Here is a 16930-nt window from a genome sequence, read left to right on the forward strand (position 1 = left end):
TTTAATACATATGTCATGGTAAACATCTTTAAATATAAGGCAGTGTCTTGACAGACAGGCTCTGGAAAACCTTGTTGTAGAAGATTCACTGAGCATATCCAGCTATGTTCCTCTCTCAGAAGTTACTAACCCCACAGCAGAATTAATCAGTATAGAATGAAGGTCTACACTCAACACAGAAATACGTTAGGGTAAGGCTTGTACCTGGTCTTATGCTGCTGCTGAGCATCATGTTTTAAAGTACATGTTTTTGTTCTCATAGTGTCAAAGTAGATTGTTTTAAGTGTGTTTTCTAAACTCATGAGAGTTTGTGTGGAGCTCTGTCTCAAGTGTTTTGTTTTGTTTACTTTTTCTGCCCCTACCCCTCATGTGTAATTAGTATCCTCAGACAAATGAAGTTCTCTATTTGTCCCTAAAGACTCAAATCCTGTCATGGCTTCCTGCTCAGTATCTTCTACTGGGTTACAAGTGCATTCTTTGCTCTGCTATTTTAATTACCAGAGGGTTTTCTTTCCCTGCAGGAGCTAGGACTCCCACATTACTGGAAATTTTTTTTCTTTAGAAGTTAGGGCTGTCAAGTAGAGAAGGGAGCAGTTGAGGGCAGGTAATTTTGAAAGGAATTAGGAGAACCACGGTAGAGTTGGACTTGATGATCTTTGAGGTCTTTTCCAACCCAGTTGATTCTATGATTCTGTGAGAAGGACCAAAGCCATGTAGACATTATGTTGAAGAGAGTGAGAGGAGTTATGGGATAGATAACTGACTCTCTGTGTGGGACATGTTCGTGTTGAAGGTGAGACTGCAGAGCTCAAGCTGATAAACTCGACTGGACAACTTACACTTTATGCTGCCTCTAGTGTCTGGAGGAGGAAGAAGTGATGAAAGATGCTGGTGGCTGAGGGTTAGCAGCATGTGTCCCGGGATGAAGATGGGGATAAGATTTTCCTCTGGGGGTGGAGAGAGGTGTACATGCAGGGAGGGTAGCAGCACTGAGGCCTGGTCACTAAAAAGGAGGCTGTGGTTCCCAGTGGTCGATATGCAGGGAAGTCACATGCAGTTTGTAACCTAAAGGAAGTCTTTTTATCGAGTCTGGAGTAAGAACCACAATTCTGGCGTATCATAGCTTCTCCTCCCTTAATATGTCTCTAGTCTAATATGTCTCATCCTTATTGTAGTGGATAGTCCTCAGAGGGAATAGTGGCCTGTTCTTTCCAAGGGCTTCTTGCTCCATCTGCTTCAGGGATAAAGCTTTGTGTTGTGAACTTACAGATCTGAGTCCAGCTGTTCCCCATATTATGCAAACTGACATTCAGTTGTTGTAGCTATAATATTTTTGCCTTTAATAAGAAATTATTTTTAAGCACAGATTTAAAAAATTGAACTCATGAAGTCATAAACTCATAGAACAGAGACTGTGTGAACAAAGTGAGTATAAAAGCATTATAATATGATCCGTTAGTTTTTTATTGTACGCCTTGAGATGTTCTTCTATTCACAGATGTCACTAGATGTAGAAATAATAAAATACAGTCTTTGAATCTCAGAATGTGTAGAGGTGCTTTGGCATAATTTTTGTCATACGTTATTCATGGAAAGCCATGTGTTACATGTGGCTCAGGAGCTTGGCTTTCAGCTATGCAGTTTGTGTAGGTTTTGCCTTTATCACATGACCTTGTAATATCACTGTAGGCTCTCATGACTTCAGGGCTTAATTATTGTAATTCCCTTTTCAGTGGATTAGTGATGAGGCTAATCTGCTGCTTGCAGCTTGTTCACACTATAGCAATGTACTTATTTGTAGGTTTCAGCTACTCTCATCATATTCAGCTTGCATTGTGTTTTTTACATTACTCCTTACTGTGTGGTGTAGGGTTTAAATTAGCTTTATATATAAGGGTCTGAGTGGGTATGCCTTGATTACATTGCAAGATTCTTATTTGATCGGTGTTAACCTGAACTAATTTTTCAGGTTTTGCTGCAAGACTTATAAAAGATTTCAGTGTGCAGATTAAAACATCTGAATGTAGACATTGCATATAGGTGTCTGTCAAGTAGGTCTTAAACAGTCATTAAAATTTAAAGAGCATAGAGGATGATCCAGGTGACTAACCATTTTATTTCTGGTTAGTAAGTAGTTGGTGTTATTTGAGAAGCACTCAGGTATCCTAGACATCTCCTTAGGACTAGCAGATACAACATGGTCTTTGAAACACCCAGTCCTTTTGGACTGGCACATGGAAGTCAGGTGGATATTCTAGAGTTTATTAAATGCCACTATACCTATGTCAAAAATTGATTCAAGCCTTAGGTGTTGACTTTGAAGTAAGATGAATTACTGTCTGTGCTCAATAACCTGCTCTCTAGATACCTACTGGCTTTAATGAGACTTTGGACACAATCTCAGATGTTAACATCTTCATTTAGGTGCCCTATTTTGGATCTGAATCTTACCTGTGAGGTTTTAATTAATGAGACTTTCAATAATGCTCCAGACCTTGACTTAAGACTGGTTGCATGTCCTAATTAAAATTATATTAATCTTAAATCCCTGGGATGCTGGAGGTTTTCAGTTCCAGGGCATTAAATTCTTTCAAAACTCAGAATATATTTGAAGTGCAGCAGTTATTAGTGGCCTTGAAATTTGGCTGTTTTACAGTGGATAACTTTGCTTATATTTGCCTCACGGAACTGAAAATAATGTGTGTTGCTCTTCTGTGTCTTGAAGGAAAAAAGGCATATTTATATGCTATATGTTGTCAATTTAATGAAAAACCTGTATGAAACTATGTAGTTTTAGTTACATAAATTGGGTGGAGATTGTGCTGAGAGACACATCTGTTAATTTCTGTTTTGAAGTCTCTGTGACAAGTTTCTAAGAAAGGGTGGTTTGTTAACAGAACTTCTTGAAAGTAGGGGTTATCTCAATTTTGTTGTTGAGTTTAGCACTGTTGTATTTGTCATTTTTGCCTATCTGTGTACTTACTTCAGGGAAAGGGGAAAAAATAACTCATATATAGACTGAATGTGCTGTCAGCATTTCACATTTCAATGTAACTTCATGTAATCTTTCTTTTAACATAAGTATTTTGATGACATTCCTTGCTATTAATGGATAGTAAGAGTGCTAAGAAATAAATGTGTGGTTTCTGTATAGCTCTTCTATACCTTGGTTTTCCCTTTGTAGGCTGGGATGGTGGGAGTCAATGCAAGAATAGTTCAGCTTAAATGTAAGCATACATACGAGGTGTAATGCTGTTCTGTTTGTAATTGCCTGTTCTGTTTGAGTTAACACTTTGCTGGTTTAAGTATGATAAAGGCTGTTTCGTTAAGTTACCTGCTGCAGTAAATAGTAGAGCTTTTCTTTAAGCTTGTGCTAGAAATAATGTCAAATGCAAAAATATTTTTGTATCAGATATGATTATATGAAAACACATCCTTCTGAGAAAATGCATCTAGCAGTGGTGGCCTGTGGTGAAAGACTGGAGGAGACTGTTACTATGCTGAGATCAGCCATTATTTTCAGCATCAGACCTCTCCATTTTCACATTTTTGCTGAGGATCAATTGCATGAGAGTTTCAAAGGCATAGTAAGTATCAAAAAATTTATTCAATCAATTTGTAGCACAATGTGAATAATATTTATCAATTTCTCTCTTTCTTGGTTAGTAGCTCTTTGCTAGAGTGGCAGAAATGCAGGGGTCTCAAAATAGGGTAATAACAAGTCATTTGTAATGTTGGATGGGGATTTTTGAATTTTTTTTTTCCTGTGGAAGCATGCCAGTTGCTGTTATCAAAGCTTCTCCTAGACACAGACCAAAACTTCCTGATTTCTCACCTTAAATCTGTTAAATACAAACCTGATATTCTAACACAAACCAGTTATACTATGTGAGGTTATTCAAAGTTGGCTTTACAAGAAAAAAATTAGAGCCCTGTCCTTTTTTGTCCCTTCTTTGTCATGCTTACAGCATGAGTCAGCCTTACAGTGTTTGGACAAAGTGAAATACCAGTTCTTGAAAATGGTAGATATGGGTATGTCAAATTTTAGTATATAAAACATTACTACTGAAATAGCAGCTTTAGAAGCTGACTAGGATATAACTGTGGAGAGTGTTACTATTTTTGTGCTTGAAATGTCATATTAATTATGACATAAGTATGTTATACATACTAATGTATATGCACACTAGCATTATGCAAATAGTGACTGTGGCAAAAATGGAGTATGGTTATTTTCAATTTAGAAAGACTTCATTGGTATTTCTCCTGTGGAAACTAGTTAAGAGGGGAAAAGTTTTATCTGGTGTACTTACTTTTTGTAAATACAAATTTATTTTACTTCCTCTTCCTTTTGAATATGATCTGATACATGTTTTCTTCATAGTGGCCTGCAGGTGCCACTTTTTGTTCAAGTGTTTTGATTAACTGACACGTTATGTTATGGGGAAGTGGTGTTGCAGTTGTGTTCAATTATCACTTTGAATGGGGGATTTATTTGGGTTTTGTAACAGAATTGAACTGAAGTAATTTTTGTGATTTCTTCTTTTCATGTAGCTTGATGAATTCCCCTATGAAGGAAAAGCTAATTATACATTATATCCAATAACATTTCCAACTGAGAGTGCAGCAGAATGGAAGAAATTGTTTAAACCATGTGCTTCACAAAGACTATTTTTGCCAGTAAGTTACTCTGTAATAGGACAGTCCAGAAGTCTGCTTATGAAGCATCAAGCTGTCCTTGTTAATCTGATGTCTACTTGGTTTTAAATGAAGAACTACTGCTACCACTGAAAGTTACTTTTATGACATCCTAAAAAACCCTCTGAATTTAACCTTCTTCTGTGACACTAATACCCTGTGGAATAAAAGTCCTTTTCTCACTTGCTGCATTATGGCACAGTATCCTCAGAGAGAGGTACAGGTCATGAGGTAAGAGGTAAGAAGGATTTATCACACCTCGTCTTCCCATTTAGTTGGAAAGTTTCCTGCATACATGGATCTGAGAAGCATGAGAGAAAATGAAACAGGAAATGAGCTATTATTGCCAGTGTTTTGTGTATTAGAGCAGTGGCAGCTATCTCCCAAATACTGTATCTTTTGGGGCCTCTGCCTGGTTTGTTTAGCTGCATAGGAAAGCAAGGGAACAGGGGCAAGATAGGAGCTCCTGTTACAGTAATGTGCAGCCTAGCCTGCAACCTACTACTGAGGAGCCCTGGCATAAAAAATGTAGACTGAGTGCCTTTGCATTACCATTCTATATAAAACCTCTATCTCCCTCTGTGAAAATTATCTAAAATGAGAGAAGGAATGATGGCAAATTTATTGACTGCAAACTGTCAGCCTAAATTTATTTGTATATGAGAAAAAAAAAGTGTTAAACTTTATCGTGTAATGAAGACTTCTGTTTTATGAAAAATGTTCAATAAAACTTAAAAGTTTGCTTTTAAATTTCTTTCCCTCACAGTTAATCCTCAAAAACGTGGATTCACTACTGTATGTTGATACTGACATCCTGTTTTTGAGGCCTGTTGATGATATGTGGTCTTTTCTGGGAAAATTCAACTCCACACAAATTGCTGCAATGGCACCAGAGCATGAAGAGCCTCGTATTGGGTGGTATAATCGCTTTGCTAGACATCCCTATTATGGAGTAACTGGAATTAATTCTGGAGTCATGTTAATGAACATGACACGTATCAGAAGAAAATATTTCAAGGTATGTGTATTGCATTTATTGCATTTTCTGTTTAATTCTGTTTCAAGTTCATATGTATTTTTCAAAATACTTTTCATGTAATCATAATAATGTTCTAAAAACACTGTGTTAAAAGTGTCATTCACTGTAAGACTTCTGGAATTTCCCTGTAGATATGCCAGCATTTTTTCTTCACCAAAGAGATACTAGAAAACTGTTACTGTAAACTGTGTAGTTGTATGACCAGGAGGTGGTGCTAAAACATTTAGTAAGTTGCTTAAAACTAAGGTTTGCGAATTTTGATCTTTTATTTTGTAACCAGGTGACTAAGTATCTTTTTATTTACTTTGAAATCATAGTTTTTGTAGACAAATAAGTTCATTATGAAAGCAGTGCACGCAGCAGTAGAAGTGGTTGTTGCTTCTCAGATGGGAGGGGTTTTTTCTTATATGCTTAAAACACCAGTACAAAAGCAGTGCTATGTGATTATGTTTGTGGGAAAAATAAATCTCTGTTTAAGAGAAGTTTGATTAGGGAAAAATAATCATGCAGTGAAAAACTTATGGAAGGTGCATCCATAAGAGGGGCAATATAAACTTGCAGTAGATATAACTTCTCCCCCATGTATATTTATTGTGTAGTAAAACATGTCAGATTGCTAAACCAAATCCAACCTTGGAGGAAGTGAATTTTTTTATAATTGCTCTTTATTATGGGGGTATATGTGATTTATAAGACCTCAGCTCTAAGGCAAGGCACAAATCCATATGCTTTTCTTGCTGGCAAATTTCAGTATATCTAACATGTTGTACAGTTTCAGAGGGCTACTGAACTCCTTTGTGTAGTGAGAAAGGTTGTGTGTCATAACTGGTGTGGGGAATCAGAACAAAAAAAAAGTCTTGAATTGTTCTGAAAACATTCCTCTTAATGTTCTTTCTCAGATTGTTTAGTATGTATGGTACTAAGCAAGTCTGCCTGATGAGTTGCAGGCTAAGCATTCATACAATTAAGAGAAAGGAACTGAGATTGAAGTGATCTACCCAGTGCTGTGCAATTACACTAAATATTCAGAATTATGAAAGGGCACTTGAGAAAGGAAGGCAGAAACAGAGCAAAGCTTCCTAATAGCAAAACACATGATTCAAAGCCCTTTTTGATGGCATTAGTTAACAAAAAACAATAAAAAAGGCCATTAACCCCTTCCCATGCTCCATTTCAGTTGTTTTAATGTTAGAAAGAGATAATGTTTTGCCCTTAATACTAAGGCATCTTTGGCATCCTTAGTGCTTTACTATCACTTCAGACTTACACTTCCATGAGTGAGGCTTATATCCTTCTGCCCCTTGCTTTCACATGCCTTCTGAACTTCATATCTTGGAATGCTTGGGTGTACTCTATGGCTGTTCTAAAACATTTGAGACTAGTGGTGCACATAAAGAAATATTTTTTTCACTCTTGTTTGATAGTAAGAAATAAAAAAGAAGAAATGGTGTGTTCTGTATACCTGTTTTTTGGGGTGGTGGCTTTCTTTTTTGGGGTTTGTTTGGGGAGAACTTATTTCTTGCATGAATTTCATCTTTTTCCTTCTAATCCTATACCTTTTTTCCTCCGTGCTTCCATCATCCTGTACATCTTTCATGGAGTCTGATTGTATTAAGCAAGAAACACAGTTATAATGATCGGATGCATGGTGTTTTGACATGTATGGATTTTCTGGTTCAACTGAAGCATTTTCTATGTCCAGGATAGCCAGTTCTCCTGTTTGCTTTTGGAGAGGGCCCACATTATTTCTTAGCCTTCCTTTTACACATGGCATACCTGTAGAAGCCTTTCTTGTTGTCCTTAATGTCCCTGGCTAGCCTCAATTCCAACTGTGCCTTAGCTTTCCTGACTGTGTCACTAGCTTCTCTTACAGTTTCTTTGTATTTTTCCCAGTCCATTTGTCCTCCCTTCCACCTCCTAAAGGCCTACTTTTTTTCCTTGAGTTTTCTCAGCACTTCCTTCTTTCTTCTGTTGGATTTGTCAAGTCACCCAGTCCATCTCCCTTCCACCTCCTAAAGGCCTACTTTTTTTCCTTGAGTTTTCTCAGCACTTCCTTCTTTCTTCTGTTGGATTTGTCAAGTCAGAAGGAGCCAGAAGATAAATAAATAAAAAGTAGAATCAAAGACTTTAGCCAATAGTTAACCTAGTGCTCACCTGGGTAGCAATAAACGTAGTTCTGTGCATTGCTCCAGGATGAAATCTTTTATCCACTTACTCAAGCCTTGATCTTCTCAGGACTGTCAGGTCTAGGCATTTTAGAGAAGGATCCTAACTACTTGGCTGTCTGTGGTGCCTAATGGAAGTTGTTACTCCTGGTCCTAACAATCTTACTTGTCTTGTGTGTTTCGAGTCTCTGTGTATATATGCAGCACATGCACTGTATGCACACATGTATACACATATACAGATACATAGGCATGCACATACATGTTACTGAATATAGTGTGGTCATTAACATGTCCAGTGCATAGCCATATGAGGAAGCCATACAAGGAGTGGCTAAAGTCACTGATGTGTTCAGTCTGGAGAAAAGGAGACTGAGGGGAGTCCTCATTGCTGTATACAAATTCCTCACAAGGGGAAGTGGAGGGGCAGGCACTGACCTCTTCTCTCTGGCAGCCAGTGACAGGACCCAAGGGAGTGGCCTGAAGTTGTGTCAGGGGAGGTTTAGGTTGGATATTAAGAAAGGTTCTCCACCCAGAGGGTGATTGGGCACTGGAACAGACTCCCAAATGAAGTAGTTGCAGCACAAAGCCTGACAGAGTTCAAGAAACTCTTGGACAATGCTCTCAGGCACATGGTGTGATTCTCGGGGCTGTTCTGTGTAGGGCCAAGAGTTGGACTCGATGATCCTCATGGGTCCCTTCCAACTCTGATTAGTCTGTGATTCTGTGATAACTGCACATGGGACAAGAATCCATAATGAAGCTTCTGATGGTTATTGCCTGCATATTGTCTTTGCTAAGCAGCAGTTAGAAAATGGGAATGTAAAGCTTGCCAGAGTATTTAGGATGTGGAAGAGGTAATAGTACGTGACTTCTATTTTGTATTTGTATACATATAGGTGTAGGTGTTTTTTTTTAAATTGGAAACGATGTAGCAAATACTGATATGGTGTTTTAACAAAAAGTCCTAGACCAGTGAGGCCATGTGAATAGAGAGCAATGACTTTTACCACATTTATTAAGAAAGTTAGTTGTCATGATGCCTGAGATGCAGGAGTCATGGAAAGGAACAAGCTCTTGGAAAATTAAACAAGCCTCAAACGAAATAACTCCAGATATTGTGTGCAAAGAAGAGGTTCATGGGTATTCTTTAGGGAGAAAAAAATAATCAAAGTTCACAGAGTTTCTATGACCTGTACCATTATAAACTTTTTTTACCATTCATATACAGCTTAGGGCTATAGGTCCAAGAAATATGGTGAGCCTGCACAAAAACTAATTGCTTCTGAAAGGAGGGTTCCCATCTCTGCTTTTTCTCTGCTTTTCTTATTTACTTTCTCCTAGCCTCTGGTGTTTGTTGGTCCTTTCTATGATTCAATTAAATTTGGTAACAGTAGAAAAAAGAAATCCTTCTGCTGGGTTATTGAAGTAAATCAGCTCACAAAACCATTCAGTAAGTGGTAGCAATACACTGCTAGTGCAAGAACAGGATAAGAGTCAGGTTACCAGAAGGAAGAGGCCTGGCTCTCATTTGGTGTTAAGGACATTTAAATTGGTTGACTGTGGGACACAGCTGCAGGAGTTGTTGCATGATTTGAGAATTTTTCCTCAGCTTTATATTTTCTTACTAGAATTAAGAAAAAGGTAATACAGGAGCTATCACATGTAGCCTTGTAAGTCTGACTTCAGGCTTGACCAGGCAGCAGTTTACTGGGACAGAAATCAGTAATGCTAGATGCAAGTCCCAAATGTTGCTACATGCAAATCCCAAACTGAAGTGCAGCATCTAATCAAACAAACTAAAAAAAACCCATCCAAACAAAAAAGCCACTCCAAAAATGTAGGAGAATATCTTGATGTTCCTGTTTATATTTTGTTCTTTCACATTTTCTTCTGCCCTCTTCTGCCCAAAAACCTGGAGTTTTGAGAGTTCATAAGAGCCAGTTTGATTGCATCACAGAAATGCCCTTTGGGTTTTCCATTTTTTTCTTCAATCTCTAGCATTCTTTGCCTGTTGTTGAATATCGGAGAGGAGATTTATATTCTGGAAATCCTTAAGTTACCATGTAGTTTCTCGTATTTACTTGAGTAACTTTTGAAAAACAATTCTGTCAGTGTTCTACTTCTCAAGCTGTTTGACCTCACCACAAGTTACAATACAATATTTTATAGAAGGAGAATGTGTAACTATTCAAGTAGTTTCTCTTGCTTTGTGATTCTTACACTGGTGTCATTGTGCATCACTGTTAATAAGTTAAAATATAACTCTTTTCTATTTATGCAGAGGTTATTGAAATATTTCAATTTCCAGTTCTTAAATCTGACAGCACTATTTGTCAAGTAGAGACAAATAGTAGTTCTAGCAGTTCTAGGCATCTGGCTGTGTGATGCCTGCTGCTACCCAAGATGCTTTGCATCTTCTTGGGATATACTCTGGATTTCACTGCTATTAAAACTATACAAGTGAAGTGAAAATGATATTAAATAATGAATTTAACAATTTAAAGTGATATTTCTGTGGGTTGTTATAAATGTTATTTGCTAGTGTGTATTGTCTTACCTTTATTATCCTGGTACGAGTGAGCTAATTTAATTTTCTTTTTAATTCTTAGCATTGTGTCTGAATTTAAACCTTAGGTCAATATTCTATGGATGGCAAAGTTCAGATGAGGGAGTAATCTTTTTACCCACTGTGATTCAGTCCAATTTATTTGCTTTTTGGAAGGTTTTAGCTTGGTGTTAAGCTGGTGTTTTATTTCATTTAATCACATTGCACTGAGCCCAGTGATAATTCTTACTAGAGAATTCCCTTGTGCATTTCTTATGCCTGCTCTCATCGAATATCTGGAAGCAATCATAGTCATAAATTTTTTAGGACGGAAGGGACTATAATATTCTGTTTGGCTTCTTTCATAATATATGCTATATATTTTTATTTTTTTAAATTCTTGTTTGAAATCTGATAGTATTTGTTGGTTTAGTCTTCAGTTCTGAAAGCCCTTTATATTTGATGGCTGAAATATTTGGAGGAAAGAGAGAAAACTGAACTACTAATTTGTGCACTTTCTAGTTTGTCATTGTCAAGCTCAGAGAAGGAAGTCTTTGATAATGTAATTCTAAAACTGAGTATTTTGCTCCTGGTAATCTGTTTCCTAACATGATGTTGCTGCATGCAAATCCCAAAATATTCTGGAGTTGTAATTTAAATTGGTCTTGACAACTTGGTTGCCAAAGAAGCAAGGGTACAATGCTGTACTTGTTCAGGAATTTTCCCTCTTGGGACTTACTGTTATTCTATCCTCACTCTCACAACTGAAGTACAAGGTATGGAGTGAGCAGCCTTGTTCCTTTTTTGTTCTAGTGGAGCTTAAACATGGTGTAAAGATAAGAAATTAGCTTGAGAATATGTAACTTGTTACACTGCAGACTGTAATCCCTTTGGTAACATGGGAGTTCAGTGCAGACCATTTTTTTTTCCAAGTAACACCTCCTCAGCCAGAACCTTAGAAGAACAACTCCTCCTTTACTTTTGAAATGATTTTGCTAAATCAGGAATTTGGGCATTTAGTAACAGTTGTTGGTTTAGAGTTTTGAATTTTTGAAATTAACTTTAGAATCTGTGTGTATTTTCAGTCTGTGATAAAGATAGAGAAATTCCATGAATTGTGGTTATTTAAATCCTACCTATCTACTGGCATGCATCACTTAAATGCAGTTTTGGTGTTGGATCCTACTGGTGCATAAAAAACCCTTGCTGTTTCTTAGAACTCTTGGTTTAAGATGTTTGAGGGAAATCTTGAAGACAAAAAAGTTGATGTGGCTGTTAAATAGGAGATGCATGTCATTTTCCTTCTAAGTTAATAATTGAGAAATAAAGCATGTTGGAAGTACCCATAACTATTTTCCTTAGATAGACTCGTTTGTTGGAAAGGAAGAAATCATCTATACATTTGTGATTTGTAACTTTGAAAAGCAAATGACTGTGATTCTGTAAGGCATTTCCATCCCTACAGTTATAATTCTGCTGAATGTGTGTTGTTTTGCTTTGCTTTTGTTTAACAGAACGATATGACACCAGTTCGGTTACAGTGGGGAGAAATTCTTATGCCACTACTGAAGAAATACAAGTTGAACATAACATGGGGTGATCAGGATCTATTGAACATTATGTTTTTTCACAATCCAGGTAAATCCACATTGATTCTAAGTATAACGTTACAAAATGGATCTTGTCCATCACGTTCAAAAATCCAGCAAGATACTCTTTTAGCAGACTTTTTGGTGAAAGCAGTCCAGAGACTTTTTGCACCTTTCTCAAAGTGTTTACTTTGAGAAACAGCATTGGGGCTTGCTACAGTGTAATTAACTGTTAGATTTCAAAACAACTTCAGAGAAATTTATGAAGCAGCCTTAAGAAAAAGAAAGAGAATGTTAGTGTATTCCCTAAAACAATTTTGATGCTTAATCCAGAGTTGTCATTTTTCTGTACAGAAAGTCTTTACGTGTTTCCTTGCCAATGGAATTACCGGCCTGACCATTGCATCTATGGGAGCAATTGTAAGGCAGCTGAAGAAGAAGGTATATTTATTCTTCATGGAAACAGAGGTGTTTACCATGATGATAAACAACCAACTTTTAGGGCTGTCTATGAAGCAATAAAAAATGTAAGTGTTTTCAGCATTGTACTTGTTATTTTTAGATGTATTTTTATCAACAGTGCTGCAGCTGTTTTGTATGTTTGTTGATACTCACCTCAATTGCAACAAAGTAATTGTTTTCTCTTTTAAGTAATGTTAAGCGTTTCACCAGTTCCTCCTTTATTGATTGGATTGAGTTCTGCTATATTCCTTTTGTGATAAGCATCTTCTGAAAGATAGTGTAGACTATATTTTGGTAGGGATTCTAGAACATTGCCTGTAGTCATCAAAGTTTATTTAAAAGGCTTTGTTTTGATTCATTTAATAAATCATCTGGTAAACTGTTGGTCTGATCATTCGGAGATCATAGAATATCTGAATTGGAAGAGACCCGCATGGATCATCAAATCCAGCTCCTGGCCCTACCCAGGACAACCCTAAGAGTCACACCATGTGCCTGAGAGCATTGTCCAAACACTTCCTGAGCTCTGTCAGGCTTAAGTGCTCTGACCACTTCCCTGGTGAGCCTGTTCCAATGCCCAACCATCCTCTGAGTGAAGAACCTTTTCCTAGTATCCAACCTAAACCTCCCCTGCCATTATTCGGTCCTGTCACTGGTCACCAGAGAAGAGATTGGTGTGTGTCCCTCTGCTTCCAGTTGTGATAAGGTCTCTGCTCAGTTTCTTCTACTCCAGAAGCTTCATTTTTTCTGGAGATTTAAAATGCTAGAAAATCCCCCTCTTCCCAAAGTTTGTATGTATTTACTGCAACATTTTAATAATTAATTGTATCGAGACTTGGATTGTAAAAATTAGTTATCTACTATGTTTTGACTGGTGTGTGTCCCTCTGCTTCCAGTTGTGATAAGGTCTCTGCTCAGTTTCTTCTACTCCAGAAGCTTCATTTTTTCTGGAGATTTAAAATGCTAGAAAATCCCCCTCTTCCCAAAGTTTGTATGTATTTACTGCAACATTTTAATAATTAATTGTATCGAGACTTGGATTGTAAAAATTAGTTATCTACTATGTTTTGACCTTTTCTAGAGATTCAGTGTATCAATATGTTGCTGTTCCTTTAAATAGTAAGCACAGTGACTTCTTTTCATTCTGCAAATAAGTCATCTAATAAACTATTTATCCTTACATCAGTATACTCACTGAAGAGCTGTAAAATTTAGCACTGATGCACATTTTAATGTAGCAGGCTACTGTGTGTGTATAACCTACAAAAATCAATAGTATATTTTAATGTTGCTTTATTACATGTTGTCATGTAGATATTAAAATGAAGAAAAGTACTTTTGGGGGTCTGAGAATACATTGCAGGGAAAGCGATTGTGTTTCCATAAAAATATGATTTCTTTGTTTCCTTTGAGCATTGTCAAAAACTGAAGAAAAAATTACTTCCTTTTATTTATGATCCCATTTGATATAGGAACGTGTCAGAGAAAGTATGTAAAATGCTGCTGATTCAGTGGTAATAAGATGAACAAAATTACGTTACTTCAAAATGCTGTTTTAACTTAACATTTGTTTATAAAAAATATTGCACTGTTGAATTAATGGTGACTTTATTTCATGCCCGTGTTAAACATAGTATGTGTTTGACCATCATTCAGTTTAATGAAACTTCAGAAGTACCACTTTTTGTACTGCTGTTTCATTATAATATGATTAGAATTGTATTACTTAAAGGTTATATGTCATTTGAGAAAGTTACCATACAACAAAAAAAGCCCCAAGAAATAATTTTAGGTCTGTGAACTTTTAATTTAATGAGGTAATTTGAAATTTCCTTCTTGCCTGTCTAAATATGATCATTTGCTTTCATTAAATTAAAAAAACCCTTTGTTGCTAGGCTTATAGAGAGTATTTCTGTAATTTAGAAGTGTTTTTTAATGCTGCATCCAGAAGCACTCTGAGTTCTTGAAAACACTCAATAAACTATAGAAAGCAAAAACAATGTTCAAAAGCATTTTTATAAAAGTCTTCCATATTGACCTAAAACTTTCTTTTCTTTTAACCTCTTTGTAGTACTCATTTGGAGATGACCTGGTTCATACACTGTTGCAGCCCCTAGAACTGGAATTACAGAAAACCACGCACACATACTGTGGAAGAGTGTACAAAGTATTCATAAAGCAGCTAACAAAAAGCATAAGAGACTTGTATGCCAGAAGATCAAAGGGAAGGTGATTTTGACTCCTAGCTGTTAGATCAAGAGACTGATTTAACATACTGGTCAAAAGGTGCAAAAATTCTAATACAACTTGAATGGGCTCTTAAGCAAGCCCAGACAAAAGTTTACTAGCATAGATTAAAATGAAGAAAATATTCATGTAATGAAGAATGGGAACTTTTTTTCTGCAACGGTGACTTTTTGCTCTTTTGAAGTTTAATCAGTGCTAATGTTTATCTTGGTTCTGATGATTTGGGTGTTACTGGCTTCTATGGTCGGTAGTTTTAGTCTGCATAATTCAGTTATCTAATGATGAAATGAACAAGGAAGAAATGAAGATGGCTCTATTTGGGAGTGTACCTCATAGGTTGTCTAAAATTCTGTTAAACTGTGAATGTAGCAATAACTGAGTCAGCAGCACTAACCTCACTTTAAAGGTGTGAGCCTTTATGTAAACAAGTTGTTTACAAGTGCAGAAAATACTGTTTTCCAAGAAATGTGTTGTAATCATTGACAATCTGTACGTGCCTTTATATGTTCATCTCTTACATATTGAAGTACTGTTTTGACAATCTGCTTATCTCAGATGTAAACTGCACACTAGAAATACAATTTTCTGAGAAATGAATAACTAGTATGTGATACTAGTTTCTCCATTAGTAAATATGGAGACTTTTTAATATAAAGCATTTGTTTCAACATCATAGAGCCATTTATTACCAGCAAAAGGTAGAGCAGAGTTGAGGTGTTTTTAAATAAAAATTGTTTGGAGTAATTTGTCTTAAAAATGTCATGGTTTTGCAGTTTTATAGGGCATTTTGGAAGTAGGAAAAAAGAAACAACCAACAGTGGAAAACTGTTGCTGTTGTATTTCCATACTAGGAATTATTACCTGATGACTGTTATAGAGTATGTAGTACCTAAAAGTCAAGAGCTGTAGTAACAATTCTGATGTTTCATCAGACTGTATAGTAGATGGGTTTCTTGGGGAATATATCCTGTTACGATGTTTTTTAATAACACGGCTTTAAAATAGTTTTGGGGCAGACCCTCAGCTATGTGAATGCATTACTGTCAGTAGGGTGATAGTGATTTGCAACAGGTAAGGGTTAGGCTTTCTTCAACTATCTTAGTGAAAAAAGGCAAAGTTCTGTTGATGTAATACAAACTTTCTTTTCCAGAGAAAAACATGAAGAAAAAGGCAGAATTCTAGTGTTACAGTAAAGTATTTAAACTTGCATGGTATGAAATGTATTTGTAAAGCATATTCAAACTTACATAACCTAAGTGAGATGAAGTCTTCGTAAAGTGAGATTTTGGATTCCAGTACAAGTTCCTGTGTGTTGAAGACGGAGGATCCACTCACTGACTTGCACCTTCATCCCAACCCCATTTTAGTAGCTTCATTTTTGTGACTGTTTCCTTGTCAAAAGTAGACTGGCTCTGACTTCCAGATCCATGTGAGCTGGACAAATGCTTTAGCAGTACATAAACACACTCCACTGTAAGCAGAGTTTATATTCTGCTTCTAAATCTCCCTGCAGGCTCAGGGTGTTCATTTCTGGGATGGAAACTAGGAAGCAGTCTGCCTTGCATGTAGATGTCTTTTCCTTGCTGTGTAACCTTTTGAAGCCTGAAAATGTAGAAATCTGTGTGAAGGCGAATACTGTTATTGACTGATTTTACAATATGCAGTGCATTATTTTTTTACATAAATACTGATTTTTATATCAATTCCTCTTCAGTTTTCTTTTTTTCTTGTACGGTATGTTTGTACTTTCAAAAAATTTGTCTTTTGACTTGTTTTTTCTGTTTGACTTTGGAGAAACTTTCGGTTTTGAATTTATTTTTAGTATGGTGTAGGCATATGAAGATAGAAGATACTACGTAAAGTCTAATGAGCCATCTTAGAAAAAATAGTAGAATGTGAATATTAGCAGCAATCTTTCCACTTAAATTTCAGTTTTTGTGGGGGAATAGAACAAAAAGTTAGTATTGATGCATATCATAGGATGAAAATTCTTACTTTGTGCTTATTTCTAGAAGTGTTTACTTAGCGTATTAAAACCAGCAGAATATACTGCATGATGCCATAGGTTTGGTTTAATTTTTATTCATGTAAATGTAAACTGCTCACCTCAGCTATCCATTTCCAGGTAACATTGCTGAACACTTTAGGAAGAAAAGGAAAAGGCAAGTAGCTTCCATTAAGT

At 36.4% G+C, this 16930-nt stretch overlaps 1 protein-coding gene across 1 annotated transcript in view; it reads left to right on the plus strand.

Moving 5' to 3' along the window:
* Positions 1–15092, plus strand: part of GXYLT1 (glucoside xylosyltransferase 1) — a 19795-nt gene extending 4703 nt beyond the window's left edge. The window contains exons 2-7 of the mRNA XM_009078727.1: positions 3413–3587; positions 4555–4680; positions 5465–5716; positions 11965–12088; positions 12394–12566; positions 14573–15092. Of these exons, the coding sequence (XP_009076975.1) occupies positions 3413–3587; positions 4555–4680; positions 5465–5716; positions 11965–12088; positions 12394–12566; positions 14573–14734 (1012 nt within the window). The 3' untranslated portion in view covers positions 14735–15092. The remainder of the gene's footprint in view (positions 1–3412; positions 3588–4554; positions 4681–5464; positions 5717–11964; positions 12089–12393; positions 12567–14572) is intronic.
* Positions 15093–16930: the final 1838 nt, after the last annotated feature.

The sequence above is a fragment of the Acanthisitta chloris genome, unplaced genomic scaffold (assembly GCF_000695815.1).
Source record: "Acanthisitta chloris isolate BGI_N310 unplaced genomic scaffold, ASM69581v1 scaffold957, whole genome shotgun sequence".
NCBI lineage: Eukaryota > Metazoa > Chordata > Aves > Passeriformes > Acanthisittidae > Acanthisitta > Acanthisitta chloris.